Here is a 26,789-nt window from a genome sequence, read left to right as displayed (position 1 = left end):
TAGTATTATTTACTACATTGTCCCGCATTAACTGTCACATTTACTTTTCTGCACTCGTTTTGTAAAAATAATGCTCCCTGTGTCCCTGAATTTTGTCACATTTTTCCATTTCCGTTGGTCCCATAAAATTTGTCACTTTTCACTTTTTACTATTTTTGGTAATGGACTCTACATGCCACTAACTTATTCTCACTCATATTTTATTATAAAACTAATACTTTAAAAGTAGGACCCACATGCTATCAACTTTTTCAACTCACTTTCTATTACATTTCTTAAAACTCGTGCTCGATCAAACTGTGACAAAATTTGAGGGACAGCAGGAGTAATAAATAGTTAAAGTGGAGAAATAGTAAAAAATAAGAGAGAATAAGGTAAAGAAGACTGAAAAGTAAATGTGACCGTTAACGTGTTAACGCGGGATGAAGGTAGTATTTAGTATTGTACCTATTTCAAACAATATTTAAGTGAATACTGAGTGCAGTAAATTCCTGCACTTATTTGGTAAAGACTTTTATGAGCATAAACCCCAAATAAAAGAAGAGTCGTGTAGAGAGCTGATTGGTTCACATATAAACAGGTGGCGGGATTTTCGTACAAATTATGGTTCCCTTCCCATCTTAAGCGGCGATCCGTTTCTACCGCGCTTTCTCCCCTTCTTCTCTCTCCATTCCATACTGTCTCTCTCAAACCCTCTGTCATCGTCAGAGCCTTTTTTCATTCAATCTGAATCTTCATTTAACCGCCTTGATTTCAGGTTGCTTCTATTTACTGTTTCCACGTTTCCTTTTCGTATATATTTTTTAATTTGAATAATTGAGCAAGCTCCTTTCCCTGAGTTCCCTTTTTCTTCACACCATTGACATCACATGCAGCGATGCCTCTCCAGTTTCCGATTTATCTATTCTGTTACTTTTTTCGCTGATTTTTATTGATGATCTGTAGAATTTCTGTGTGTAAGCGCCTTTGTTGAGATTTCTGCGTCTGTATTCAGTGGTATTTTGGAGTAGATTCAGGCGTTAGTGCAATGGAGAAGGAGAGCATAAAGTATCCGATTGGAGCAGAGCATTACGAGCTGATTGAGGAGGTAGGGACGGGAGTCAGTGCTTCGGTTCATCGCGCACGGTGCAAATCGCTCGATCAGCTTGTCGCCATCAAAATTCTCGACTTTGAGCGTACTAATTGCGATCTGGTAATCTCTCTGCTTGATTTTTTTAATTGAGTCGCTTAGAAAGCCCCAGCTTATTCATATTTGTTTTTTGGATTTGATACATTTAGACTACAGTTGAAAGAGTGAGCTAGTCTATCACTGATTCACTGGTAAAGTAAGAGAGTCTTGATGCTCTTCTTTGCTCTATTTCTGGATGTTGGTATATTATTAGTTTGATTGGACGGATTAGATTGATAATATCTTAATAAAATATGACTGTATTGATAATTTGATATTACTATTTTGCTCAACCTTGCTTGATCATCATCCTGTCAAGTACCGTTAATTTAGCTTAGATCCTCTGGTTACCAACTACTATTTGATTATATTGGAGTTCTTCTATATGATTCATATGGTGCCTTATCATCTTATTTAGCTACAACAATATATTGATCCTAGAAGCTTGCTTTTCTGTTTATCAGTTGCTTTTTGTTTGCTTTTATTTGCCTCTTTTCATGATAGATTTATCAACTTATCTCTCTGATTCTATTGTTGCATTTTAACCCAGAACAACGTTTCACGCGAAGCACAAACAATGGTCCTTGTTGACCATGCCAATGTTTTAAAATCGCACTGCTCCTTTGTCAGTGATCACAATTTGTGGGTCGTAATGCCTTTTATGGCCGGAGGCTCTTGCTTGCACATCTTAAAGGCTGTACACCCTGATGGTTTGGAGGAGGTTGTCATTGCTAAAATCTTACGAGAGGTGTTGAGAGGCTTGGAATATCTTCATCAACATGGCCACATTCATCGGGATGTCAAAGTGAGTAGAAACAGTTAGGCAACTGGTCCAATAATTTTGTAATTCAAGCTTCTCATGCCTATTCAAACAGGTTTCTCAAAAAAAATCAATATCTTCGTCATCTTATTTATATTTGATTTAGTACAAATCTACTTGTCAAGCTTTTGAAAACTAACATGTCTTAAAATGAGAATTTGGAGACATCAAAATCATCTCCCAGAATGCTCTATACAGATACGGATGATAAAGTTTGTGCATTTGTTTAGTAATCAGCAAAAAATGAGAAAAGATTGCACAAAGTCATTATCTATTAAAATAGCCATGATCTGCTGAAAATTGATGAAAATTTAATTAAAAAGTAACCCACACTGTCAGTAGTAATATCATGAACCTTTCCCCTTCATGTTTCTGTTCATTAATCTTAAATTAACAGAAGAATGGTCATCCTTCTTAAGGACTACCAGTAGTCATTTCAATTGCTTGTTATTTCAATATTGAACATAATTAGCTTGCCAATATTCTTCATAATCTATTATTTAAATTTGGGCTTGGCTTTCAGGCTGGCAATGTTCTTATCGATTCACGTGGTGGAATCAAACTGGGAGATTTTGGTGTCTCCGCTTATTTGTTTGATGCTGGTGACAGACAACGCATGAGGAATACTTTTGTGGGTACTCCATGCTGGTATGCTTTGAAATTTGGTGTGGTTTATGCAGGGCATTGTCGCTTAGAATTTTGATTTCCTTTATGTTCACAAGTTAATATATTGTACAAAGGTTTGTGGAAAAGATTGCTGAGTGTATGATGTAGACATATAACATACCCAGATATGCAAGTGTGAATTGTTCTGATATGATGGTGCTCTCATAATTTTTCCAAATTTCTTTTGGCTTCTCTATGATGAGAGTTGTTTGTGTTTTGTAGGATGGCACCAGAGGTTATGGAGCAATTGCATGGTTATGACTTCAAGTCTGTTCATCTTTTTTCCAAGATTCATGTTTCTGTTTAATCTGAATTTTCTATTGATTTCTTACCTGTTGGACAATTTCTGCAGAGCTGATATTTGGTCTTTTGGCATAACTGCTTTGGAGCTTGCGCACGGTCATGCCCCTTTCTCAAAGTATCCTCCAATGAAGGTTTGTTCAGATATAGTGACTATCTTGTATCCCCCTCTTATATGGACAGTAAATCAAATGTTATAAATGTTATCATATTATGTAGGTTTTGCTCATGACATTGCAAAATGCACCACCTGGTCTAGATTATGAGAGAGACAAAAAGTTTTCTAAGGTTTGCTTTCTCATGCATGTAAAGCCCAATAACAACTTACTTGTTAAATTAAGATGCTATCAATAAACATCTTCTGTGTGTTTGCTAGTCCTTTAAGCAGATGATTGCGAGTTGTTTGGTGAAAGATCCTATAAAAAGACCTTCTGCAAAGAAGTTGTTAAAGCATTCTTTTTTCAAGCAAGCAAGATCTAATGATTATATTTGTAGAACTCTTCTGGATGGTCTCCCAGATCTTGGCGCTCGGCTTCAGGCTTTAAAGGTTTGTCCTCTGCGTTGATACAAGCATGGCCTAGCTGGAGTGTCTTCTTTTCCTTTAGGTTATGTTCTAATTAAAATTTATGCACTCACTTTAGAGAAAGGAGGAAGATATGCTTGCACAAAAGAAAATGCCAGATGGACAAAAGGAGGAAATATCCCAGGTTTGATTTTCACATCACTGGAGAAACACATGTTTAGATGAATTTTATTTTCATATCACTTAGCTGCTAACAAGCTTACTCCTGGGGCTACTGTATTTGAAAATAATAACCAAATAATGCGTGAATTAGAAATATGTTCTTCAGCCCTTGGTTTCTCAAAATTAAAAAGAAATATGGCCTTGACATGTACTACAAATATCCCACTGGGATTGATAACTCTGTTATAACTGTCCCCTCCAAGATGTGTAATTTAAAAATATAGGGATATATGTTAAGAGGGTACTTGTAGTCTTGTAAGTAACACATTTAGTTAAGTATTTTGTTATATGATTAAATCTCAAGGATATTTTTATGTAACTGGACTCAATTGAAAATTCTTTAGTTGTTCAGTTTCACATGCAATAATAAAGGGTATAAAGAGTAAAATTACCCACTTTCTTGGTATGCGATTTTTTATGGAAGGAGGCAGTTTTTTTGGTTATGTATTGTACGGAGTATTACATTGGATTTGTAAACTCTAGGTTGTATGTGTATGTAATGTGTAATCTGAAATGAAATTTCAGATGTTGAAGAGACCATCTGTAATAAATACTTCACTTACTTCATACTTTCATATATTAGGGTACAGCCTAAGAGCTCCTTAATTATGACCTTGCATGCTAGTAGTATAGTAATTATGTGTCATATGCAGCCAGTAGGATCATGACTAAAATGCTATGATCATGGAATAGGTAACAAGTTTTATGTTTATGAACAGAATGAATACAAACGTGGCATTAGTGGTTGGAACTTCAACCTTGACGATATGAAGGCTCAAGCTTCGCTGGTATCTATGCTTCCTGATTCTCATTTGATTGATTTATTTACTGCAGGACATTCATGTGAAGTATATAATACCTTCTTGGCTTCTTATAGATACAGGATGATGATGTTATTCCTGACAAAGATGAAGAAATACAAGTTAAACTTAATCAATGCCAGCCATCCTCGTCCAAAAGTTCATTAGTACTTCAACACCAGTCTTCCTTTGCTAGTCAATATTCTGATGCTGCAGATTCTGTAAGTTTATAATGTTTTCTCCTAGGATGCAACTTTTAGTTCATTTTAACATCTGATTTCTTCACAGGATGACTATACCCCTGCTTCCCTCTCATCCGTGGACTCTACAACTTACAAGTACGCTATCATGACTTGACAATCTCTCTAGTTCTTGTAACATCACACATGCTTTGTATTACTTCCTGTATAATTTTTTGGCCTGCTCGTATCTTTTCTCGCTGATGCATTTAATTAATGTCATCATCCAGCCCCATTTTATCTATAGACATTGCAAATTTGCTTACTGTCTCTTCTGGTTGACAAACATAATCACACACCTCAAGTTTCTTACTTTCACACTTGTAACCAAAAAAATATTATCCTGTTGCAACTGGTTCTCTTATGCTTATTAGTTATAATTCTGCCCATTAATTCTGATCTTTGGTACTATGCCCTGGCTAAGTTTGATCGAATCCCATTCTTAGTGCTAAATGTGAAAAATCCGATAATGATAGTTGTGCTCCTGGCTCAACTCCGGAGCAGGCAACAATGAATGCTTCCCCTAGCAATGAGAATCACACCGAAAGCTACTCAACAGAAAAGCTTGTCACAAATGTGAACAGAAAACCATTAGATGGGGTCGCAGCAAGTACTAATCAAAGGTATATCTCTATACTTTGTTCTCTCTTCTTTCAGTTCTTCATGCCAAATGATGTTCCGTATGCTGCTTATGAATGAGTAGTAGTCAACTCTATTAATATACTGGTTCACTTGCCAGCCATCACCCTAATGGGCATCTCATGTATTACAGAGGTTATGATACTTCACATCAAGTTATAACTGTATGAAAATTGTATGAAAGTTACTGCTGACTGTCATGTAGCCTCTCCAAAGTTGTGATATTTCCCTCACCTTCTGGCTAAAATACTTTTATCCCCTTACAACACACCTTCCTATTGTATATTGATTTCAGCAAAAGAGAATTGGCTTATCTGGTTTCTTTTATATCTCTTTAGAACATGACCCTCACACTCTATATTCCAAGTTCCAACCTTACTCATCTAGAATGTAAATGTTTATCAATGATATAAGTTACTCTATTCTGGGCTCTTCTTATAGAAATTTTTTTAACAGTTCAAGTCCAATCAGATTGACGTTATTTTTTTCTAATATCTGTGTTTCTTAGCGACAAAGTCCAAAATCAATGTCAGAACTTGTCACGTGGAGCACACACCAATCTCCAACCTTCAGAAGCACAACATGACACAATATCCAAAGGTTCAAAAACAGCAGGTAACTCATCTTCAAATAGAAGTTCTTCCAATTGTCGCAGCTGTGTTCTTGAGTGTCGATATGTTTGTGAATTTTCTGATGCAGTTAACGGAGATGATATGGATGAGAAAGCCAAAAACCCTGTTATTCAGCAAAAAGGACGATTTAAAGTTACATCAGAAAGTGTTGAGACGGATAAGGTTTATATCCTGATATCATTTTGATTAATCTTCTTAACTATTAATTCAATTTGATTTTCCTTCATGTAGGTGGCTGCAGCCCCTTTACTGCAGAAAAGCCACAGCATGCAGGTTTATTTTGAAACTTGAAACATGATTTATTTCTGTTCACACGCTTAACTTTTCCTTGAGACTGACTAAAGCATTGTTAGTTTGTTGGATGATTGTATGAGACTTGTTATACAATTATTCATTATCTTTGATTCGCTGACCTTTTAATGTCATCATGAGTCACTGGATCTTCTGTTAATTTCTTAGTGTTCATATATTGAGATCCATCATCAGCTTTATCTGGTATACATGTTTTTGAAGCATTTGATTATTTGTTTCAAGGATAGTCTTAAAGAGAATAATGCCTATATGTTACTGATAGCTGAAGTTGTGTATGTGTATATAGGGTTAATTGTATATCGCAAGATTTGACCCAATTTGCTATTACAGTACGACTTTTCAGTATAGGGCAAATCCATGACACATTTTGTTTTGTAGCAATTAAGAACACTCCAAACTTCTCCAGCCACCATGATTCCAGAGTGGCCTTTTGTTATCCACGTGTAATTGACTTCCGTCTAAGCTTGACGTCTTGTGTGAGATTATAAAGTTTCCATTTTGAATGTTAGAAATTCCCAAATTTTGCAAATCCAAATTACAGCAGCTGGGTTTTAAGTTTTAATCAAAACTACCTACTCCAAAAAGATTCAAAGAAATAAGTGGGAGAATCAAAACCCAAGAACTGTAACATAAGATAAATGGTAAGTATTGAAGCAGCAGTGTCGACAAGGCACCACCACTTTCCCGGGCCAAAATGATGCTGGGCATATCCTAAATGTGGCAGAGAAGGTTATTGTTGCCACTCTTTAATAGTTCTTGATTACGGAGAGCGAGACAGCGAGAGAGAGTTGGCAATGGAGTTTAAATAAGATGTCATTGGTAACCCATATGCCTTTGAAAGTGGTGTTGCAATTGCAAATTGGGTCTACAATTGGTAATTAACCTATATGTCTGTCTGTATATGCATGTCTGTCTGTTAGTATGCACTATGGATGGATGAACCAATTAAGCATGACCTTTCTTTTGCATGGATACCTCTCTAAATGCGATATATGTATCAACAAAGATATTATGTACCATGGATGCCAGTACTCCCTTATCTTGCTACTATCAGGATTACTTCAATTAGCATTTTGGATATTTTAGGTAATTGCACAGCTTCCAGCAAGTTCTTCACCATGGCCTTCTGAAGCTAGTCCATCACAACACCTTTACAGTCATACACTTTTCGCGCATCTTCAGAATGTTCTACTTACAAACACTCTTCAAAGGGTATGAGCTCTTGACTAATATATTATTACTGTTCCAACTATTCGATTAAGGTCTGGTCTGTTTTGCATTTTCCCCTAACAGGATAATATACTTAGTGCAATGAAGCAGATCTCCGTTGGCGATTTTCCAGGTATCAGCCATTACTGCAATATTTATACACACCAATGCAGCATGTAAAGTTATTCTCACTCGAGGTGCCTATCAATAAATATTTGCAGATGCAGGGACCATGCCGATGAACATACAATTGGCAGAGAAATCCATGGTATGATAGCTTAGGGGCACGAAGCAAACTTAAATGTGATTGATGATCGAGTTACACGTTTGCTTGTCCAGATTTAATCTGGTTTCCCTTTAATTTGTCGATCCATAATGCATATTAAAAGTTATTTGTTGCACACTTGTAGCTGGAGGCTGCTCATGAGAGAGAAAAGGACTTGATCCGCGAGATAACCGAGTTGCAGTGGAGGTATTATTTTCTCATCCATGATCAATGTAACATCAACCCATAATCAACTTAAACTAGTTTGTAACAAACTTGGCTATATTATGTAGGCTTGTACGTTGTCAAGAAGAGATCCAAAAACATAAAACGGAGAATCACGGGTGAAAAAGAATACAGATGCATTTGATGATATTATTATTACCCAAGTTTGATGCATTTATTTGAATGTGAAAGTTTAGATACATTCAGGTTTCCTTTACTCTTGCTTATTTTTTATTAGCAGGCTCGAAAATCTGAAGTTGTATAGTTTAGCTAAACATTCAGAAATCTTTTCATTCGTACCAACCAACCGTCTATTTTCTTGTTGGTAAGTGAACCAAAATACTACTAGTAGTAGTAGTAACTTTTAAATATTGCTTCCTAAACTGTCATTTTACTGGGCTCACCGGTAGAGCTGGATTGGATTTATATGCTACTGTATTTTTACATACTACTAGTATTAATTACTCTCTCCGTCAAAATAAATATGAAACATTTGGTTTACGCCATGAGATTTTATCTATTGTTGTTTTGTGAGTTAATGAAGAGAGAAAAAATAGAGATGATATGATTCCATTTTATGAAATATTTCATTTTTAATGAGACAGTCCAAAAAGAAAAATGTTCCACTTTTGAATTATAATGGTACAAAGAAAAACGTTTCACATATTTGTACTACATAAAACTCAGATGGGTGAGATACTATTTCCCTCCACTACCATTAGTCTTGCTAGTTGATATGATATGATATGATAGAAGGAAAAAAATGATTGAAATATTATTATTTGAAAATGCATGAAGAAATAAATATAGTAATTAAAGTAATGATTGAAATATTATTATTTGAAAATGCATGAAGAAATAAATATAGTAATTAAAGTATTATTAGTTGAAAATGTACTGAGAAATAAATATAGTAAAATAAATATAGTAAAAAAGAGAGGGAAAAATTATTATATTATTAAAATTAAAATTAGTTAAAAAGACAGTTGGTATTGATAGTGGAGTTATGAGATTAATTGTATTGATACAGAGTTCAACTTTTTTAGCACTGACTATGAAGACGTACTATGTGCATAAAGTGTTGTACAATTGAAGAAAATTAGACAAGAATATTCTTTCCAATCAAATTGAATACGAACGAAAGAAGAAAGAGAGAGGGCGAGTACCGAAGCGGAGCGCGATCAGAGAAAAAACGAAGAAAGGGCTCTTCAAACTTTTGATTAAGGAAATTTTCGGTTGGGAAATCAAAGATAGTAAAGTGTGGAGAAATGTGAAGCAAAGATATTTGAAGGGATAAGAAGCAATGGCAGGAGAAACTACATGGGTTTCAGGGCATCCGCAATGGGCGGACGATGGCACGCCCGATGGCGCGCATCGTCCGCGCCATCCATTGTCCGCACTCATTGCGGGTGTGCGCCATAGGGCGCGGACGATAGTCGCGCCCTACACTTCGGTCGCGGAGGATAGCGCGGACGATGACCATCGTCTGCGCCATCGTCTGCCCCATTGCGACTGTCGCGGACGATGGCCGCGGACGATAGCCATCGTCCGCCCCATTGTGGAGGTCGCGGACGATGACACGCGGTTTCGTTTTTTTATAAATACCGTTCATTTGTAACATTTCATTTTACTCGATTTCATTTTCGAAACTTACATTTACATAATTACTACGAAATGGATTCAAGCCCCAATAGTCCTACGTTTAGCGCAGGGGCGCATTGGCCGGGTACAGAACCCGGCGTTTGAGTCGTTAGCAACAGCGTCGATGGCAAGGACGATGTTGCAGACGCACAGGGCCCTCAAGAAGTGTACCGACCCCGACGAAGCCGAATATCTCCGGGCGTTACTCGATGAGCTGCGTCGGAAGTTGGGAATTGGTCCGACTTAGTTTTTTTTTATTAGTTCAATGATGTAACTTTTTTTATTAAAACTTCGCCGTTTGTTATTTAGACCGTTTTTTATTTACTCGTTACTTGTTATTTGAAAACAGTTAAATTAATTAAACAAAATAATAAAATGATGATGTGGTGCGCCATAGGGCGCACCTTAGGGTGCGCCTTAGGGCGCACCACTGCAGGTGGGGAGGTAGGAGGATAAAACTGCTGACGTGGTGCGCCTTAGGGCGCCCCATTGCTAATGCTCTCAGAGAAGTGTGGAGCGAAGAAGAAGTGTTATTGTGGGAGCACCAATAAGGTCACCACATGGGTTTCAGAGAAACTACATGGGTTTCAGAGAAGTGTGGAGCGAAGAAGAGGGGTTTTTTCTTTTTTTTATTCTAGACTATAATTAACATTTCTCAAGTGTACTAGACTTTTTTTTATTCCGGATTTAGGAAAAACGCATGACCCTCATGCGTCACCCATTAATGAAACGTATGACCGTAATGCGTTTTATGGTAAGACGCATGAGCGTGATGTGTTTTTCAAATTTTTTTTTATTTTAATTGAAAGACGCATTGCGTCTTAGGGTAAAACGCATGACACTCATGCGTCTCTCTTCAAAACATCAAATGGCTTTGTAGTTCAGTGGTAAGAATGACATATTGTGGCTGTGGAGATCTGGGTTTGAATCCCAGCAGCCACACTACAATTGTTTTGAAGTGTTTTATGTAACAAAATTATGATCAATAAAAATTAATATGCTTTAAATTTTGTCCATAAATTACAGATTAGCGTAGTAGTTAAATTATTAAAAGTATAAAACTAACAATAAAACTACGCAGCAATATTATGATTGGCACACAACACAAGCTTATTTTAATAATTACATAAAAAATAATATGACGGACCTTACAATCATAAAAATTATAATAACTGATTTGCAGATTTAATGGAGACGATATCTAGGAATATAACAAACACCAAGTCATATCAATATGTCATATACACATTATATATATGCATGTATACGGAGACTTTCTAAAAAATTCTTGGCTGTATAGTAGCAAATCTACTTCTAATTTCAAGTTCACGAAATGAGAATTTAAGTCATATATAGGGGTATCTAAAAAAATTGAAGTGTGGCAGCTGGGATTTGAACACAGTTATCCACAGCCACAATATGGCATTCTTACCACTGAACTACAAAGCCATTTGATGTTTTGAAGAGAGACGCATGAGTGTCATGCGTTTTACCCTAAGACGCAATGCATCTTTCAATTAAAAAAAAATTTTGAAAAACGCATCACGCTCATGCGTCTTACCATAAAACGCATTACGGTCATGCGTTTCATTAATGGGTGACGCATGAGGGTCATGCGTTTTTTCTAATTTCGGAACAAAAAAAATGTCCAGTACACTTGAGGAATGTTAATTCTAGTCTAGAATAAAAAAGAAAACCCCCCGAAGAAGAGTGTTATTGTTGTGATGATAATTTATTTTCCCTGATTCTAAATTGTGGGAGCACCAATAAGGTCAGCCCATTGATAATCTTGTTTGTGTGAGCTCATTCATTTTTCAAGTTTGAATCTTTACGTTCTTTTGATTCATTATTCTTAAGTCCAATTTTTTAGCATAAAATTCTCAACTTGAAGCTGGAAATTCAGCTTGAATTGTTGTGGCATTTTGGTGTGGTTGGATTTTAGGATATTGTTGAATTGTGGTGGTGTAGTTATAGGTTCAGGGAGGGGGTTTTTCTTTTTATTGTTCTAGACCACAGATAACATTCCTCGAGTGTACTGGACTTTTTTTTTATTCCGCCTTTGGGAGAGACGCATGACCCTCATGCGTCTCCTTTTAATGAAACACATGACGGAGATGCGTCTTTTATAGAGACGCATGAGGGACATGCGTCGTTAAATTTTTATTTTTTTTTCTTTATTTTTTTGAAAGACGCATAAGCGTCATGCGTCACAGGCAAAGACGCATAAGCGTCATGCGTCTTTCATTTATTTATTTATTTTTTTTATTTTTTTTATTTTTAATAGTAAAATAAAATAAAAATAAAAAATGAAAGATGCATGACGCTGAGAAAATCGGGCTTATAGGGCAGTTGGCCTTTAAAATTACGTAAATGTACCCATTTTGTTATCTATTCCATTTATGGGAAAAACGCCAATGAAAATGGCGTGTCTTTAACTAAAAACGCCACTGGTAAAGGCGTGTCATTACGTAAAACGCCAACACAGTTGGCGTTTTAATATGGCAGCGTATTTTGCTCGTATTTTCAATCGATATACTTAAATTATAACACGCCAACAAAGTTGGCGTGTTTAATAATAAAGGCGCTTGTCTTGATGGCGTGTTTAAGTGATAAAACGCCAAGTTCGTTGGCGTTTTTAACAAGAACACGCCAACCTGGTCAGCGTTTTTTCTGTTGCAACATATTTCCCAGATCTCCCCCAAAATCGCAAACCCTAGTCACATTCCCTCCCCAAAACGCGAAAAACCTTCCCAAAACGCGAAAAACGCGAAAACGCTTGCCTTGGTCGGGTCAACCCGGTGGTGGATTGAAGCGTGTAGATTTCGATTTTGGCTCATTCTTCCAAATATTAGTCCTCGCAATCGGTTAGTATATCTAATTTTTTACACATTCTTCCAAACATTAGTCTACCAATATTTGATGGATTATTATGATAGTATATATTGTAGTGTAATTTATATAATTATTTGACGGATTGTTATAGTATTATAAATTGCATTGTAATTAATAGAAATATTTTGACCAATTGCTATGGTATTATATGTTGTAGTATATATAATTTTTTACCCATATTTAATAGGTTGTTATGATAGTATATATTGTAGTGTACTGTAAAGAAATATTTTTGACCAATATTTGTGTTTGACATTAATGCAGATAGTATGACGTGGTGTGTCTATTTATATTGGGGTGGAAAGATAATTCCCGGAACAGTTATTTCATATGATCCTCCTTTTGCAAAAGGATTGATTATGTTGGATGAAAGTATTTCCTACGATAAGCTTGTGGAAACAATTTGTGAAAGGATGGGGATAAACATATTTGAAAACAAACTTCAAATAGTATGGAAACGTCATATATTGTATGGATCTTCAATCACGTATATAGGTATTTTACTAGAAGAAGTATACATGCCACTAATGTTTAGTGAGAGTATGACTACAGGAGGTCAAATTGAATTGTATGTTGAGTATTCGTCAATTACTCAACAACATAGTCATCTTCTCATGAGTAATGATGTTGGTACGTCTACGAGAGGCCGAGAACCATATTTCGCTGCAACACAAGATTTTGATGTTGGTACGTCTACGAGAGGCCAAGAACCATGCTTCGATACAACACAAGATTTTGATGTTGGAGGCGTGCATTTAGGGGACAGTGACAACTGTGATGTGGTTGAGGCCATAATTGGTCCTGATAAATCCGACTTTCTTGATCCACAATCACCTTATGATTCTAAAGATGTCGACCCGGATAGTACAGATTCAGATGGTGCTTCATCGGATGAGGACCAATTTGTTGCTGCAAGAACATCCATTCCGGTTGGAGAAACAGTGGTTGGAGAAACATCAATTGGAGGAAGAGCAGTACGAGAAAGAGTAGTTCCACAGTTCCCACAGCCTGGTATGAACTATTTTCGCACCTTACTAGGTCCATATGATAGTTTTGATCCAAAAAACTTTGAGTCTGATGATCTCAATGTGCATTATTGGAGTGAAAAAGATCCGAGCAATGTCGGTTTGCATACTAAATTTAAAACCAAATTGGAATTGAAGTCAGCTGTGACTTTTTGGCATTTGGAAAAAATCCGACAATATACAGTTGCTGAAAGTAAAGGAAAGAGATGGCATGCAGTTTGTAAGTGGCCACAAGGAAATCCGAAAGATAAGTCCTTACCGCCATGTTTGTGGGACTGCCGAGCAACATTGGTTTATAATCAAATTTATACACAAATTCACTTAAACCCAAACAATCCAACGTAATAATCAACACTAACGACATACAAATAATCCATATGCACAATATTTCAACTCAAATCGCAACCCATTACAAACCCTAGCTAAGTATCCAACAATTACTCTAATAATGTAAAAGATAAGCATACTAACCGAATAAATTGGACGAATTTGGGGAAAACTAGCACCGATTGATGAATGGAGGGCGAAATCACAAAGACACGGAGAAATTTGCGAAGGATTTGGCCGCTGCTAGAGAAAATCGCAAAGTGTGTGTGTGTGGTGTGAATTTTTCGCGACTGGCTGCTGGTATATGCTTCTGTACAAAGACGCCAATGGTGTTGGTGTCTTTTAGTTAAAGACGCAAATTGTGTTGGCGTGTTTTATTCAAAACACGCAAATCCTGTTGGCGTCTTTTTGTAAAGACGCAAATGATGTTGGCGTCTTTTATCACAAACACGCCACACGGATTAGCGTGTTAATTTAACACGCAATTTTCATCGGCGTGTCTAATTTCATAAACACGCATTCCGTATAGGCGTTTTATTGTATACACGCCATCGTGATTGGCGTGTTTAAATGTACTGTAATTGGAGTAAATACGGGTAAAATACTTGAACATTGTAAAACGCCATTCTAGTTGGCGTTTTTACTTAATAAAAACGCCTTTCCTATTGGCGTTTTTCCTATATATGAAATAGATAACAAAATGGGTACATTTACGTGATTTTAAAGGCCAACTGCCCTATAAACCCGATTTCCTCCATGACGCTTATGCATCTTTGCCTGTGACGCATGACGCTTATGCGTCTTTCAAAAAAATAAAGAAAAAAAAAATAAAAATTTAACGACGCATGTCCCTCATGCGTCTCTATAAAAGACGCATCTCCGTCATGCGTTTCATTAAAAGGAGACGCATGAGGGTCATGCGTCTCTCCCAAACCCGGAACAAAAAAAAAGTTCAGTATAAACACGGAATTTAAGTTCTATTCTAGAACAAAAAAAGAAAAAACCCGTTCAGGGAGGTATCTTAATTTTGATTTTGAGATTTTATGTCAATAAAGTAGCATAGAATTTGGGTCGACGTTGAGGAATTTGAAATATCTAAAATTTGAGATTTGGGAGGGAGAGTCGGTTTTAATTGAAAATTGAGATCTCCAATTGTCTGTGTGTGTAAATGTTAAGGTGTTGGAGATGGGTTTTGGTTTGACATTTTTGGGGCCATCAGAATGTTTGGTGTTTCTACACTGGTTTTTGGGAGTTTGTGTTTTCGGGTTTATGGATTTTTAGTGTGGTGAAAGAGGAGAGGAGGAGCTACATAGAGATGCAACCGCCTCATCAGCGTTCGCGGATCAGAGCATCCGCAGCGGTGGCGAAAGACGCCACCGCCGTCCGCGCCGTTGGCAAGGCGCAGGACCGCCGCCGCTGCAGCCGCGCCGCTGGCACGGCGCTGCTCGATGTATCGAGCACGTCCGTGCCAGCGGACGCACACGTGGCGCGCTCCCATTCGTCAACGGCATAGCCGTTGTGTTTAAACTTTTTTTTATTTTTTTTTTAAAAATCGGTATTTAATTATAAATAATGCTAAAAAATAAAAAAAAAATATTTTCCAAATCCCAAAAATATGGCCGTTTTTTTCCCGTTTTTTCTGAATTTTTTTGATTTTTTTTTATTTTTTTTTCCCCAAAATCATCTATAAATACACACATTCATCATCCATTTATCACATCAAATCATCTCTCATTCATAATTCTCATACAAACTATCAACACATTCATCCCCCACTCAAAATCTCAAATGGATTTCACCCATATTATGGCGGAAGCGGAACGCGAAGAACAAGAATACTACGAACAACATCGTGCCGCTTACGAAGCATATGTCGCGGCGAATACCCCTGCTCCTCCTCCTCAACGAACCAGATCAAATCGACGGTACATCCATTGTGACCGGGAGGGAGCCCACGAAAGGCTCGTTGCCGACTACTTTGCCGACCAGCCGCGGTTTCCGGCAGATTACTTCAGGCGCCGTTTTCGCATGTCAAAGCGCTTGTTCATGCGAATTGTCAACATTGTCCGCACGTGTTGAATACTTTCAAACAGGTGTAGATGCAGCCGGCCGGCAAAGTATCACGGCGTTGCAGAAGTGTGGGCGAGCATACGACGGTTGGCCAGAGGATCGAGACAAGACACACAATGCGCGATACTCGAATCCACAATCAACTACAAGAAGACCTAATCAACCACATGTGGGCGAAATTCGGCAACGAGTAGTGTCATTTTTAATTTTTAGGATTTTAATTATGTAATTTTTAATTTTTAGGATTTTAATTATGTAATTTTTAATTTTTAGGATTTTAATTATGCAATGTTTAATTTTATTTGTCATTTGTAATATTTATTGTGGGTTTTAAATGAATTTTAATATTATGGAAATGTTTTTGTGTAATTGAATTTTATATTAATTGTGCTCGTCCTTGCGGAAGAGCACAGTTGTGGGTGTTGTGCTCTTGCCAGAGAGCAGGCATGAATAGTACCGCCCGGGCCCACAACCGTGCCGCTGGCAAGAGCACGGTTGTGGATGCTCTCAATCTGGATGAGTTGAAAGCTCAGATAGTAAAGAAACTTGGGTCTCAAGGGTCCAAGCACTACTTTTATTGCTTACATAGATTCTTGAATTTGAAACTTAGTAAAAATGAGTTCAACAAACTATGTCTGAGAGTTTTAGGGCGGGAGAACATTGCTCTCCACAATCAGCTCATTCGTTCAATACTTAGAAATGCTTCTTGTGCTAAGTCCCCACCTCCGGCTTGTCACAGGGATGATTGTTCGAAACGTGCCAGTATCACGAGATCTGTTCTGATGGTTACCACCAAAACGGGTCCCACAGTGGCGTGGCTCAGGGTTCTAGTTTATCAAATGGAGTTGACATGCTACTGGTTTCACCCAAGAAAACTAGATCTGGTTTCCGCGATAGGAGAGGTGGGGTTGGACCAAATGGAAAGTCTAGTTTTCCTCGTCTTGGAGCTGCTGCCACTCGGCCTATTGTAGGGAATGGGGACTCGAATCCACCTGACTGTGGGATACCGGTGCAACGAGCAGAGGATGAACGAGAGAAAGTGTGTACAGCAAGGAGCAGATGGAATTGGTATGTAGACATGACAGGGAAGAGGCTTCTTCTAGGAGTCCACTTCAAGCACCCCTCGGGGTTCCTTTTGGTGGGGCTTGCAGAGCTCTGCCTGCTGTAAATAGCTGTAGATCTATCGGCGCGTTTGATGATGGCACTCTGTTGGACAGTCACGTATTGAGGGACCGAGTGGAGCAAATTGCTTTAGCGCAGGGTCTAAATAGAGTGTCTCTGGAGTGTGCCAACGCACTGAACCAGGGTTTAGATTCTTACATCACGGGATTTTGCTTAGATCTTGTATTGAACTTGTGGGAGCAAGGAGGTCGGGGGGTGTGAATCAACAAAGATTAGTGGTCACACTCCCATGAAGCTAGTTAATGGTGTCAAACCAGGCCAAGCCAAATAGTAGCGCGCGTCAGAAACAGAAAGTCCTTTCGTTGCAGGAATTTAGAGTTGCTATGGAGCTGAATCTGCGGCAACTTGGCGAGGACTGGCCATTGTTGCTAGAGAAAATATGTGCACATGAATTTGAAGAATGATAAAGCTGTTGCTTCTTAGTTGAGTGAATTGGTCATGGAAAGGGAGGCATGGATATCTTAAAGTTCAATTCCAAGATAATGGGCTTTCTTGAATTAGGTTGCAATGTTGTATAAGCATATTCTTTCTTTTTTGTCCTTTATCCTTTAATTTACAGTAGAACAGTTTTGCAGGAATAATTTGTTTAGTTATTGTCAACACAAAGGTTTGGATTATGTAATGCAATAGGCAAGTACATGTAGCTTCTTCACCACCAATATTGGTTGGAATTTAATGTTAACAACACAGTTAACAAATTGCAATTGTGTGACCTGAGTCTTGTTTTCTTTTCTTTCTTCCCATGCTTTCTTCTTATTTTCAGCAGCATATAATTTTTTTCTGACTTTATTGATGGTAAAAGAATGAATTTAGGCATTTACACCTTTAAATGAATACAAGAATATAAGTTTTATGAATACGGATAAACAAAACATGCACTGTTTCATTTTGGTAATAATTTTCCCTCTTCGCAGTATCTCCATCATTTATGATTTCCCAGTATAGCCTCAATAAAATTCAGTCACAAAATACTAACACTATTTGCTATCAAAATTATATTTCTGGAAGAGTTGCAACCAATTGTGTTTAAAATGATAGCAGCAGTAGAATAGAACAAAGCAACAATTATTGGTGTTAAGAGATTATGAATATAGGGTAAAAACAGATGCTTTGTAAAATTAGTGATGATTTCTAATGAAATGCATCTTCTCACATGTATCAAAAACTCGATTCCTCTGTGCTTGGACTCTTCAAGTAGTATCGCAGACTGTTTGCAAGAACCTGCCGCGATTTTTGGGATCAAAACGACACATCAATATCACAGTTGACTCAACAAAACATCGATGCACATTGTCACTTCTATGCTAACATACCTGCTGAAGAGGCTTAATAAGGGCTTTGCCATTGTAGCTTACATGAAATTTCGCCTTGGCCAGCAAGCCCTACAAGGGGGAAGTCACATTTATGCACAAACCAATGCAAGCTACGAAGCTGTGAAATAGCCTGTGCAATGTTACCTCAGTGTCGAACTCTCCAGATTTAACAGTAATATTTATATCAGTGATGATCTTTACGAGATCCACCAGCAATCCTGGACGATCGGCTGTTTCTATAGAGAGCAAGCTGCAAACATGTGCAGTGGTGTTTCAAGGTTCGAACTTCTAACACATTATCATTCCAAATGGGTGAGCAATGGCAACATGTGAGAATGGAGAGAGCCGGGCAACGTGTGTTACCTTTGCTCAGGACCATCATCGTAGACATGGATATGCGTTGCAATATTCACATCGATCTACATTTATTGCATTCATAAAGAATGAGTACATGACAAATAGGGAGTAATTTTGATCTTTCCAGGCTCATCGTCATTTATAAACTTTTTTATGAAATTTTAAAAAATGATCATAGTATTTCTTAAGACGTTGACAATCATCAGCAAACGCAATAGCACATGTTGCGCAAAGCTATAATAGAGGATTCAACTCCACCAATTCCAAGCAATTGAACCTTGAAAATCCATGACTTACGGCCTTAATATAATTTCTGAAGATAGTTTAGTACTCTTTGAAATACTAAGTATAAAATTATATGATATGATTCCTTTTCCATCTAAACTTTGAAATTATAATACAACATCCGTCCATAAAACCAGTATTGGTTGTGGACACAAGGGTTTTAATGAAGATTGGTAAAGTAAGTGAGAAATAGGGAGAAAAAGTAGTTGAAGGGTTGTAAGTAGAAACTGAGACTCAGAGAAAAAAAACTTACTATATATATATAGACTTCTTTTGGTGAACAGTCCAAAGTGAAGATACAGGACAATTTTCGTGGACGGAGATAGTAATATTTAGTAAATTTATATAAATTATCTAAAATTCATAACTTTAACATGTTTTGCGTATCGCACTATCACACATAACATTATGCTAGTTCTCGTAATAATCTCTAGCTTTTTTATGCATTCATGCATTTAGAGTAGTTACATATTGTGTGTATAGAGGTGTAATCAAATTGAGCAGAGCTAAATACTTGAAACCTTGAGCTTGGCAGCGTGCTTATTCCTTACAAGCTAATTAGAGTTCAAGCTAAAATTAGGAATATATTTTAAGTTTACAATCATATTTGAGCATAACTATGCTTCAAAAAGCTTTATGAATGTAACTACATTAAAATATCCGTTATTTAATATAAATTCTCAAAAAGTAAACAGTACAATATATTAAAACTTGTGATTTTCTTCTCAACTATATCTGCATTTTACGAGTTAACATGAGATTGATTCTTGTTTTATTGAGTCACACTAAATGAGCAGAAGCAGTCTAAGTCACGAAAAGCTTGGAAACCCTAGAGATATAGTTCTATTAATAGATGAAACTGTATTGTTTTAGGTTTATGATACATAATACTTACATTTCGAAGCATATTTACCTATGATAGAAATTGAACTTACCAATATAGATAATGCATATAAACACAATGGAAAGACCAGATGGTGGTCTGGCATTTCAAAGAATGACAAATTCCATTATTGAAACTCGTATGAAGCATATGCTCTATTAACTCCTTATCTCCATATGTGACAAAAGTATCTTCACAGCTTCTGTATTACTATGGCAGTTTCCTACGTAATCTAGATTAAATCTGGTCTTTAGATGTTAAGATTATAAATTTATTCACACTATTCCACGCCTCTTTAATTGTACATGCATGAGAGAGAAAGAGAGAGTTAATACCGTTTTTGGTGGAGTGACGCCAAATGCAGCCCCCATCGCCAACTGAACACTCGACTCCTGGAAAATTAGCTCAAGAGCTTTAAGCAAATAAAATTGCGGAAGAAGGTGGCTTGTAAAAAATTTTATGAGTCAATACCGGGTGATACTCAAGCAGATTGTTGATAATTGTCAAACGGATCGCCTCAAGAAGCTCCGGATCGTCAACCTTTCTTCCAGTCGAACTGAAATACATGCAATAAAATATGAATAACAGAATCAGCCTAATAATGTAAGGATATGGTTCTATCAAAATCCATCTCGTGTTTGAACATTAAAACATATACTAGTAATTAGTTATTTGTCTTACAAATATACAGAATGATCCACATGAATATTAGTTCACAGATTATAATGCTTCAGATGAGATGCAAGAAAATTTTAGAAAAAGAAATCAACAAATATGATATCACGTAATTTTGCTGCCTAGTTATGATGACGTAATAAAGTAAAAATCATCAAAATTTATTTACTTGTGCCTCCCAAAACACTGACTACCATTTTCAAAGGTTTAATTAATTGAAACTCTGATATATTTAGCCCTATAATAATAACAACTACATGGAAAAGGAAGAGGAAAATGAATTTTATGTGACTTACGCTTTAGTAATAGCAAACTTGTTGTGTTTGCCCGTATCATCTAGGTATACATTAGCCTTAACAACATTCAGTCCAAGACTCGTGAGAGAATTCATCTGAAACGTATGCAGTTACCAGAAATTAATAAATGAGCCGCAAATATTCTGTAGAAAACACTGTGTTTAATCTTGGTTGTTAAATATAGAATGTTTCAAAACTCCAATATTCGAATATATAAGGTGCACATGTCATACTGTATCGAGGAGAGCTCCAAGACGATCCCCAAAGGTGATTTCAACAATAGTAGCATCTTCATCAGAATCTTGATCTATTATTACGATGGGAGTGGGAACTACATCCGTATCCTGAGAACTTCCACCCTGTTTCCAAAATCCCAACCATCAAGTTGTCATATAAATAAGTAGGAAACTGATTTGAACTAAGTACAACGGCACCAGCCAACATTCGATACCTCCACAGCAGTAGGTGGTGACGCTTTTGGTATAAATGCACTACTCATGGAAGACGATAGGCTGACACAAAAGCACAAGTGCAAAATAACATATACAGTCGAGCATTGAATACTCAAACTAAAATACACCTAACAAATAGTTAAGCCTAGCCAGCATTCTCTTCTAAGCAGAAAAAGCAATAGGATAAACAGATCTGAGCAGCATAGACTTGGTAAAAATCTTGACTCCAATATACGGAATACCTTCCTGCATCTCCTCTTATAAGGCCTTTTAGGAGGAGCACTATACAACAAATTATTGCTCAAAATCATTTTTACAGGGCAACATAGCTATAAGCTCACTAGTTTCAGTTGGTAATAATAACTGAAGACAGTCAAACCAATTTCTTTGATAGTCACCATTTCTACAAGGATGAACTCCAATACAAATCAGATTAGTTCACTAGAGGAACACCATAAAATCTTGAGAATGACTTAAAAGCAAGTAGTACAAAATACACAAAAAAGGGTTTCTAATAATTTCAACAGCATAAGCTCATTACTTTTAGCTGGTAAAATAAGCCCAATATATGAAGATAGTCAAACCAATTTCTCTTGGGATCGGAAAACTCAAATATTTCCAAAAAAATATTGCTGCTCAAGGACAGTATACAAAAATTCATAAGTATGAAAAACACTTGAAATGCAAACAAGGAAATACCTTTTCTTGGGATGAATGCATGACAGCTGAAGTGGATCCAACCCAAAAGAGCAAATTAATGAAGATGCCCTTGAATTAGGTTGCTTCAAATTGGTGTAGAGCCCAAAATTACTGCAACTAGAAGCCATAGATACAGCCATTCTGTATGCCCAGCAAAAGAAAAAGATTCAATCTTGATTAAATCCAATCTCTTCCCAATGCTAGATAGAGTGAGAGGTTGAAGATAAAAAAGAAGATGGATTTCTGGGGTAGGAAGAAAGCAGGTGTGTGGCTAATGTAGGAGTTCTCTAGTAGCATCCGCCATCACTCACGCAACCAACACTCGACCTGTCTTTATACAGAGCGATTTTTGTCAGCGTCATACTTTAATTTCCTTTTATTTTTTGAATATTTGCAAAAGATAACGAATTTATGGGCGTCTTTGTTCGCTTTCCAATTTCCATTCTTTTCTGGCTCAAAGCTTGGCCTCAGAAAATGAATCTATCCATTCGGAAATAAATTTATCCATTCGTATGTGAATTTGCAGGATGGGATGAAACAAGGTAAACGAAGAGGTGATGTGTTTTCTTTTTTCTTTTTTTATTTGTCAGATATTTTTATGGAGTAGACATTAGTGGTTAATTTAATGATAGAATAATACCATACCTGCCAACGTATCTAATTTAAATTTCAATAAATTAAAGACAAAAATATGTACTCCATATAACATCAATACAAAAATAATTAAATAAGACAAAAAGAATTTATGTTGTCCGCACGAAATACATGTTAATAAGAGAGTGTCCACTATGGAGTGGATTCGGCTATAGCCGCGAGGGTGGGCGGGGGGCGGGCTATAGTGGCAAAGTTGTCCGCCCCGGGGCGGACGCGGCGAGGGGGGCGAGAGGCGGCGGACGCTCGATAGCCGAGTGAGGGGCGGGACGCGGCGGGGGGCTATAGTCGCGCCTATAGTGGCGGACACCAGCCGCGGCGGTTGCTGCGAATTTTCAATTTTTTTCCCTCTATAAATACCACTCCCCCTACTTATTTTTCACCATTTTCACAAAATCCATCCACTCACTATCCACACAACCACTCTCTAAAAAATGCACCGAGGAGACGACGAATCACCCGACTCCCAGGAATCGGGATATGGCAGCAATCCATCACACCCGTCGGGTTTTGCCGAATATGTTTCTCAGCCGTCGGGCTTTGGCGCGACTCCGTCCCAGCATTGGGGTTGGAATCAATCTCCCCCACCGTGGGCATCGAGTCCACCCCTTCCTCCATCTCAGTCGTGGAGGTCTTCTCCAACGTCGCCACCTTTACAGCGGAATCTGAGTCGTTCCGCATTTGGAGATTACAGACCCAACCTAGACGCGCTTCACCAGCCGCGTCCGGGCTCCCCTTTCCAAGCCAGCCAATCTCCGTTAACCGAAGCAGATCAAGACGCATTTGATACTATGATGGGTCTGCTCAGTTCCGGCATCCCAGATACGCCGGCAGCACGGGTGGAAACGCCCGTTCCGACCCGAGGAGGTAGCGGCAGTCGGGGCGCGGGTGGCGGAAGGGGCGGAGGCGGTAGGGGCGGAGGCAGCAGTCGTGGCACCGGCCACGTCGGTGGGCGCAAGGGCAGCGGGGCCGGCATTCCGAGGAGTGAGGGTAGTGGTGCCGGCGGTAGCGTTGGCTCTGGTTCTGGGTCCAACCGGGGCAAGCCATACACCAAAGAAGAGAGCATTGCAGTGGCGAAGGCGTGGGATGCTATCACTTCAGACCCCGTGGTGGGTACCGATCAGGCCGAGGGGAGCTTTTGGAGGTGTGTCATGTTTGCATACGAGGAGTTCAAACCCGACGGCGCCGAGAGGCGCGACCCAGAACAGCTCCGGAAAAAGTGGGGTAGGATTCCCCGGGCTACCAAGCGGTTCGCGTCCATATACGAGAACAACCTTCGCCACGCTGAGAGTGGCCGAAGCGCAGCAGATGTGAAGAACCTGTCGGAGGGCCAATACCATACGGAGGGCTGGCCGAAGTTCACCTTGTGGGAGGAGTATCTTGTCCTCGCGGATTGTCTGAAATTCAGGTCAATCGTGGCGCACGAGGTGGGCACAGCTCCTGTGCCGAAGCGCACAAGACACAACCTTGCCGGGGAATACAGCAGTGGGAGCGGCTCGCACGAGTTCGAGCAGTCCGACGAGCAAGTCGAAGAGCCAGCCGATACTCACACTAGGCGACGACGGCCCATGGGACAACATGCCTCTATCCGCAGCGCCAGAGGGGGTAGAAGTGCCTCCCGCCTATCGGCGGGCGCGTCCGGATCGCGCATCCACCAGCCCGCCCCAATCCCACAGCCCACGGTGCAACCCCACGAGGTATTGGCCAATACCATAGACGTGCAGTTGATGCAACAACTGCAAGACGTATGCAGGTCATACGCAGGGGAAACTGACCCGTACGTCAGGAACGTCTACAAGAGGCTCATCACTCGGATTGAGAGTCGACTGGGGTTGGTTGATAATGCGCCTGGGGATACCGCGGCCGGCAGCAGCGAGAGAGGAGGAGGAGGAGAAGAAGAAGAAGAAGAAGAAGAAGAAGAAGAAGAAGAAGAAGAAGAAGAAGAAGAAGAAGAAGAAGAAGAAGAAGAAGAAGAAGAAGAAGAAGAAGAAGAAGAAGAGGAAGACGAGGAAGCCGACTCCGACACCGAGTAGACGGTGGCAGAGTTTTGTAGTTGTATAATTATTCGTTGTATAATTTTACTGGTTTGCAATACAACGAATATTCGGCCATAATTACCTCGTTTTCTAGTTATTTACACTGCGATTATTTAAATTACACTTGATTGAAATTAAAAATATTTTAAAATGAAAATTGATTATAAAATTTGGGGGCTATTGGAGGTGTCCACTATAGTGGCGGAAATAGAATTTTGGGGCTGTGGACAATAAAATTGGGGCTATGGACAAAAACTGGGGCGGGGCTATTGGGCGTGTCCTCCTTATAGTGGACACCCTAAGGTGGACGCTCCAATAGCCCCGCCCTTTTTTTGTCCATAGCCCCAATTTTATTGTTCATAGCCTCAAAATTTTGTTTCCGCCACTATGGTGGACACTTCCAATAGCCCCAAATTTTATAACTAGTTTTTATTTTAATGTTTTAGTTTATTTTAAATCAATTATAATTAAAATTATCAGAATGTAAATAATTAGAAAACGAGATAATTGGGATCGAATATTCGTAAACAATTGGAACCGAATAAAAAAGAGGTATAAATTTCTATCTCCAAAAACGTGCAAAACCCCTCTTTCTCTCTCCAAAAGCGTGACTACCTACTCCTTCTGCCTTCCTTCTCCTTCCTTCTCCAATCTCCCTCTCTCTTACTAAAAATTGTCGAAAATTTTAAAAAAAAATCGAAGGGGGCGGACGGCGCGCCTATAGGCGCGGGCGATCGGGGACCGGCGCGTCATCGCACAAAACACGCCTAAGGGCTGTCCGCCCCGGAAAATTCATCCGCCTCGGGGCGGACGTCCTCCACACTATAACTCTGCTGGGCGGCGGCGGGAAGGGGGCGGCCGGCGCGCCGCCCCCATAGTGCACACCCTTAGAGCATCCACTATAGGAAAAATGAGGCGGATGTCCCGGAGGGGGCGACGACGGGGCGGTCTATAGTGGCAGGGACGTCCGCCCCGGGGTGGACGAATCAAAGTGGGGCAGACGAGGTACCGGCGGATAGGGGGCGAGGACGGGGCGGTGGGGGATAGGCGCGCCGGTCTATAGTGGGGCGGCGGTCGGCGCGCCTTAGCCCCCTCGAATTTTTTATTTTTTTTTCGAAAATTTCTCCTATAAATACCACTCCTCCACCATCCATTTACACCATTTTCACACACTCTCCCATCATTCACTATCTACACTTTCACTCTCTAAAAATGCACGGTGGAGATGACGAATCACCCGGCTCTCACGAATCGGGATATGGCGGCAATCCTTCCCATCCGTTGGGATATGGCGGCTATCCTTCTCAACCGTCGGGATATGGCGGCTCTCCGTCCCAACCATGGAGCTGGAATCAATCTCCCCCTCCGTGGGTGATAAGGCTAATTTCATGCATAGGTCTAGGGGATAAATCCGTGAATTTGCTGGGTCTGACACATGTTTTAAGCCAGGTGTATAGAAGAAATTCGCCAGGTCCAGGAAAAGAAGGAGGCAATCACACGCCCGAGGAAACTGGCGAGTATGTGAACGTTGTGAAAGAAATTGCAAGACGGAGTAAATCTCAGAACTGAAGGGTAGAATGGAGATTTCTACGAAGGTTCTAGAAGATTATGTCTGTGTCTATAAAAGGAAGGATGCATGCATTCTGGAGGGACCTTCTCGTTGGAGGCCTCACTAACAGTCTGCAGCTAGTTCACTTTTCTATACACTTAGGTTCTTAGAGAAAAATTCAGGGGTTTCGCACTTGGGTTCACCTTTAGCTTCCATACATTTGTTGTTGGGTTGTAACACCGTCCTGTTGAGGGCGAAGAAACAAGCTCCACTTTACTGCTTTCGTATTTCGTATTTCACCGAGCTTCGTTGTTCGAAGCTCGGCCTTCCGATTTCGCCGAATATTTCTGTGTTTAATGCAAGTTTCATTTTCTATTATGATGTTGGTGTTGATTTCTGATTTGGTTGTCGAGATTTTCTGGAGTTTGCGTTAGTT

The 26,789-nt window shown here is 39.1% G+C and overlaps 3 protein-coding genes across 6 annotated transcripts; 2 read left to right on the top strand and 1 right to left on the bottom strand.

Annotated features, from left to right (window-relative positions):
* Positions 1-599: 599 nt before the first annotated feature.
* LOC121778664 (serine/threonine-protein kinase BLUS1-like) lies at positions 600-8,323 on the top strand. Of its 4 annotated transcripts, none has more exons than XM_042176052.1 (21): positions 600-757; positions 995-1,192; positions 1,719-1,973; positions 2,512-2,636; positions 2,877-2,921; positions 3,007-3,088; positions 3,174-3,242; positions 3,331-3,501; positions 3,596-3,661; positions 4,419-4,487; positions 4,577-4,720; positions 4,788-4,837; positions 5,215-5,361; positions 5,886-5,992; positions 6,077-6,171; positions 6,241-6,282; positions 7,408-7,533; positions 7,615-7,663; positions 7,752-7,798; positions 7,941-8,002; positions 8,089-8,323. In XM_042176052.1, exons 2-21 carry the CDS (start codon positions 1,028-1,030, stop codon positions 8,141-8,143), a joined length of 1,971 nt encoding a protein of 656 aa, XP_042031986.1. In that variant the 5' UTR covers positions 600-757; positions 995-1,027; the 3' UTR covers positions 8,144-8,323. The 4 variants fall into 4 exon arrangements, with proteins under 4 accessions (XP_042031986.1, XP_042031984.1, XP_042031987.1 ...); XM_042176050.1 differs by having other exon boundaries at positions 5,185-5,361; XM_042176051.1 differs by having other exon boundaries at positions 615-757; positions 946-1,192; positions 5,185-5,361.
* An 8,502-nt stretch (positions 8,324-16,825) lies between these two features.
* LOC121778951 lies at positions 16,826-17,561 on the top strand. Its single transcript, XM_042176328.1, has 3 exons — positions 16,826-17,139; positions 17,193-17,319; positions 17,415-17,561. The coding sequence occupies exons 1-3, from the start codon at positions 16,826-16,828 to the stop codon at positions 17,559-17,561; spliced, it is 588 nt and encodes a 195-aa protein (XP_042032262.1).
* Positions 17,562-18,126: 565 nt separating this feature from the next.
* Positions 18,127-22,655, bottom strand: LOC121779899 (ACT domain-containing protein ACR11-like). The gene is made up of 10 exons (XM_042177360.1): positions 22,118-22,655; positions 21,418-21,478; positions 21,200-21,325; positions 20,967-21,061; positions 20,467-20,551; positions 20,331-20,387; positions 18,834-18,889; positions 18,615-18,720; positions 18,471-18,539; positions 18,127-18,378 (listed from the first exon to the last, which is right to left on the bottom strand). Exons 1-10 carry the CDS (start codon positions 22,255-22,257, stop codon positions 18,316-18,318), a joined length of 858 nt encoding a protein of 285 aa, XP_042033294.1. The 5' UTR covers positions 22,258-22,655; the 3' UTR covers positions 18,127-18,315.
* Between the last annotated feature and the right edge of the window lie 4,134 nt (positions 22,656-26,789).

This window comes from Salvia splendens, chromosome 19 (assembly GCF_004379255.2).
Source record: "Salvia splendens isolate huo1 chromosome 19, SspV2, whole genome shotgun sequence".
NCBI lineage: Eukaryota > Viridiplantae > Streptophyta > Magnoliopsida > Lamiales > Lamiaceae > Salvia > Salvia splendens.
The sequence above is the reverse complement of the archived record's forward strand: the minus strand, read 5'-3'. Positions and strand labels throughout refer to the sequence as shown.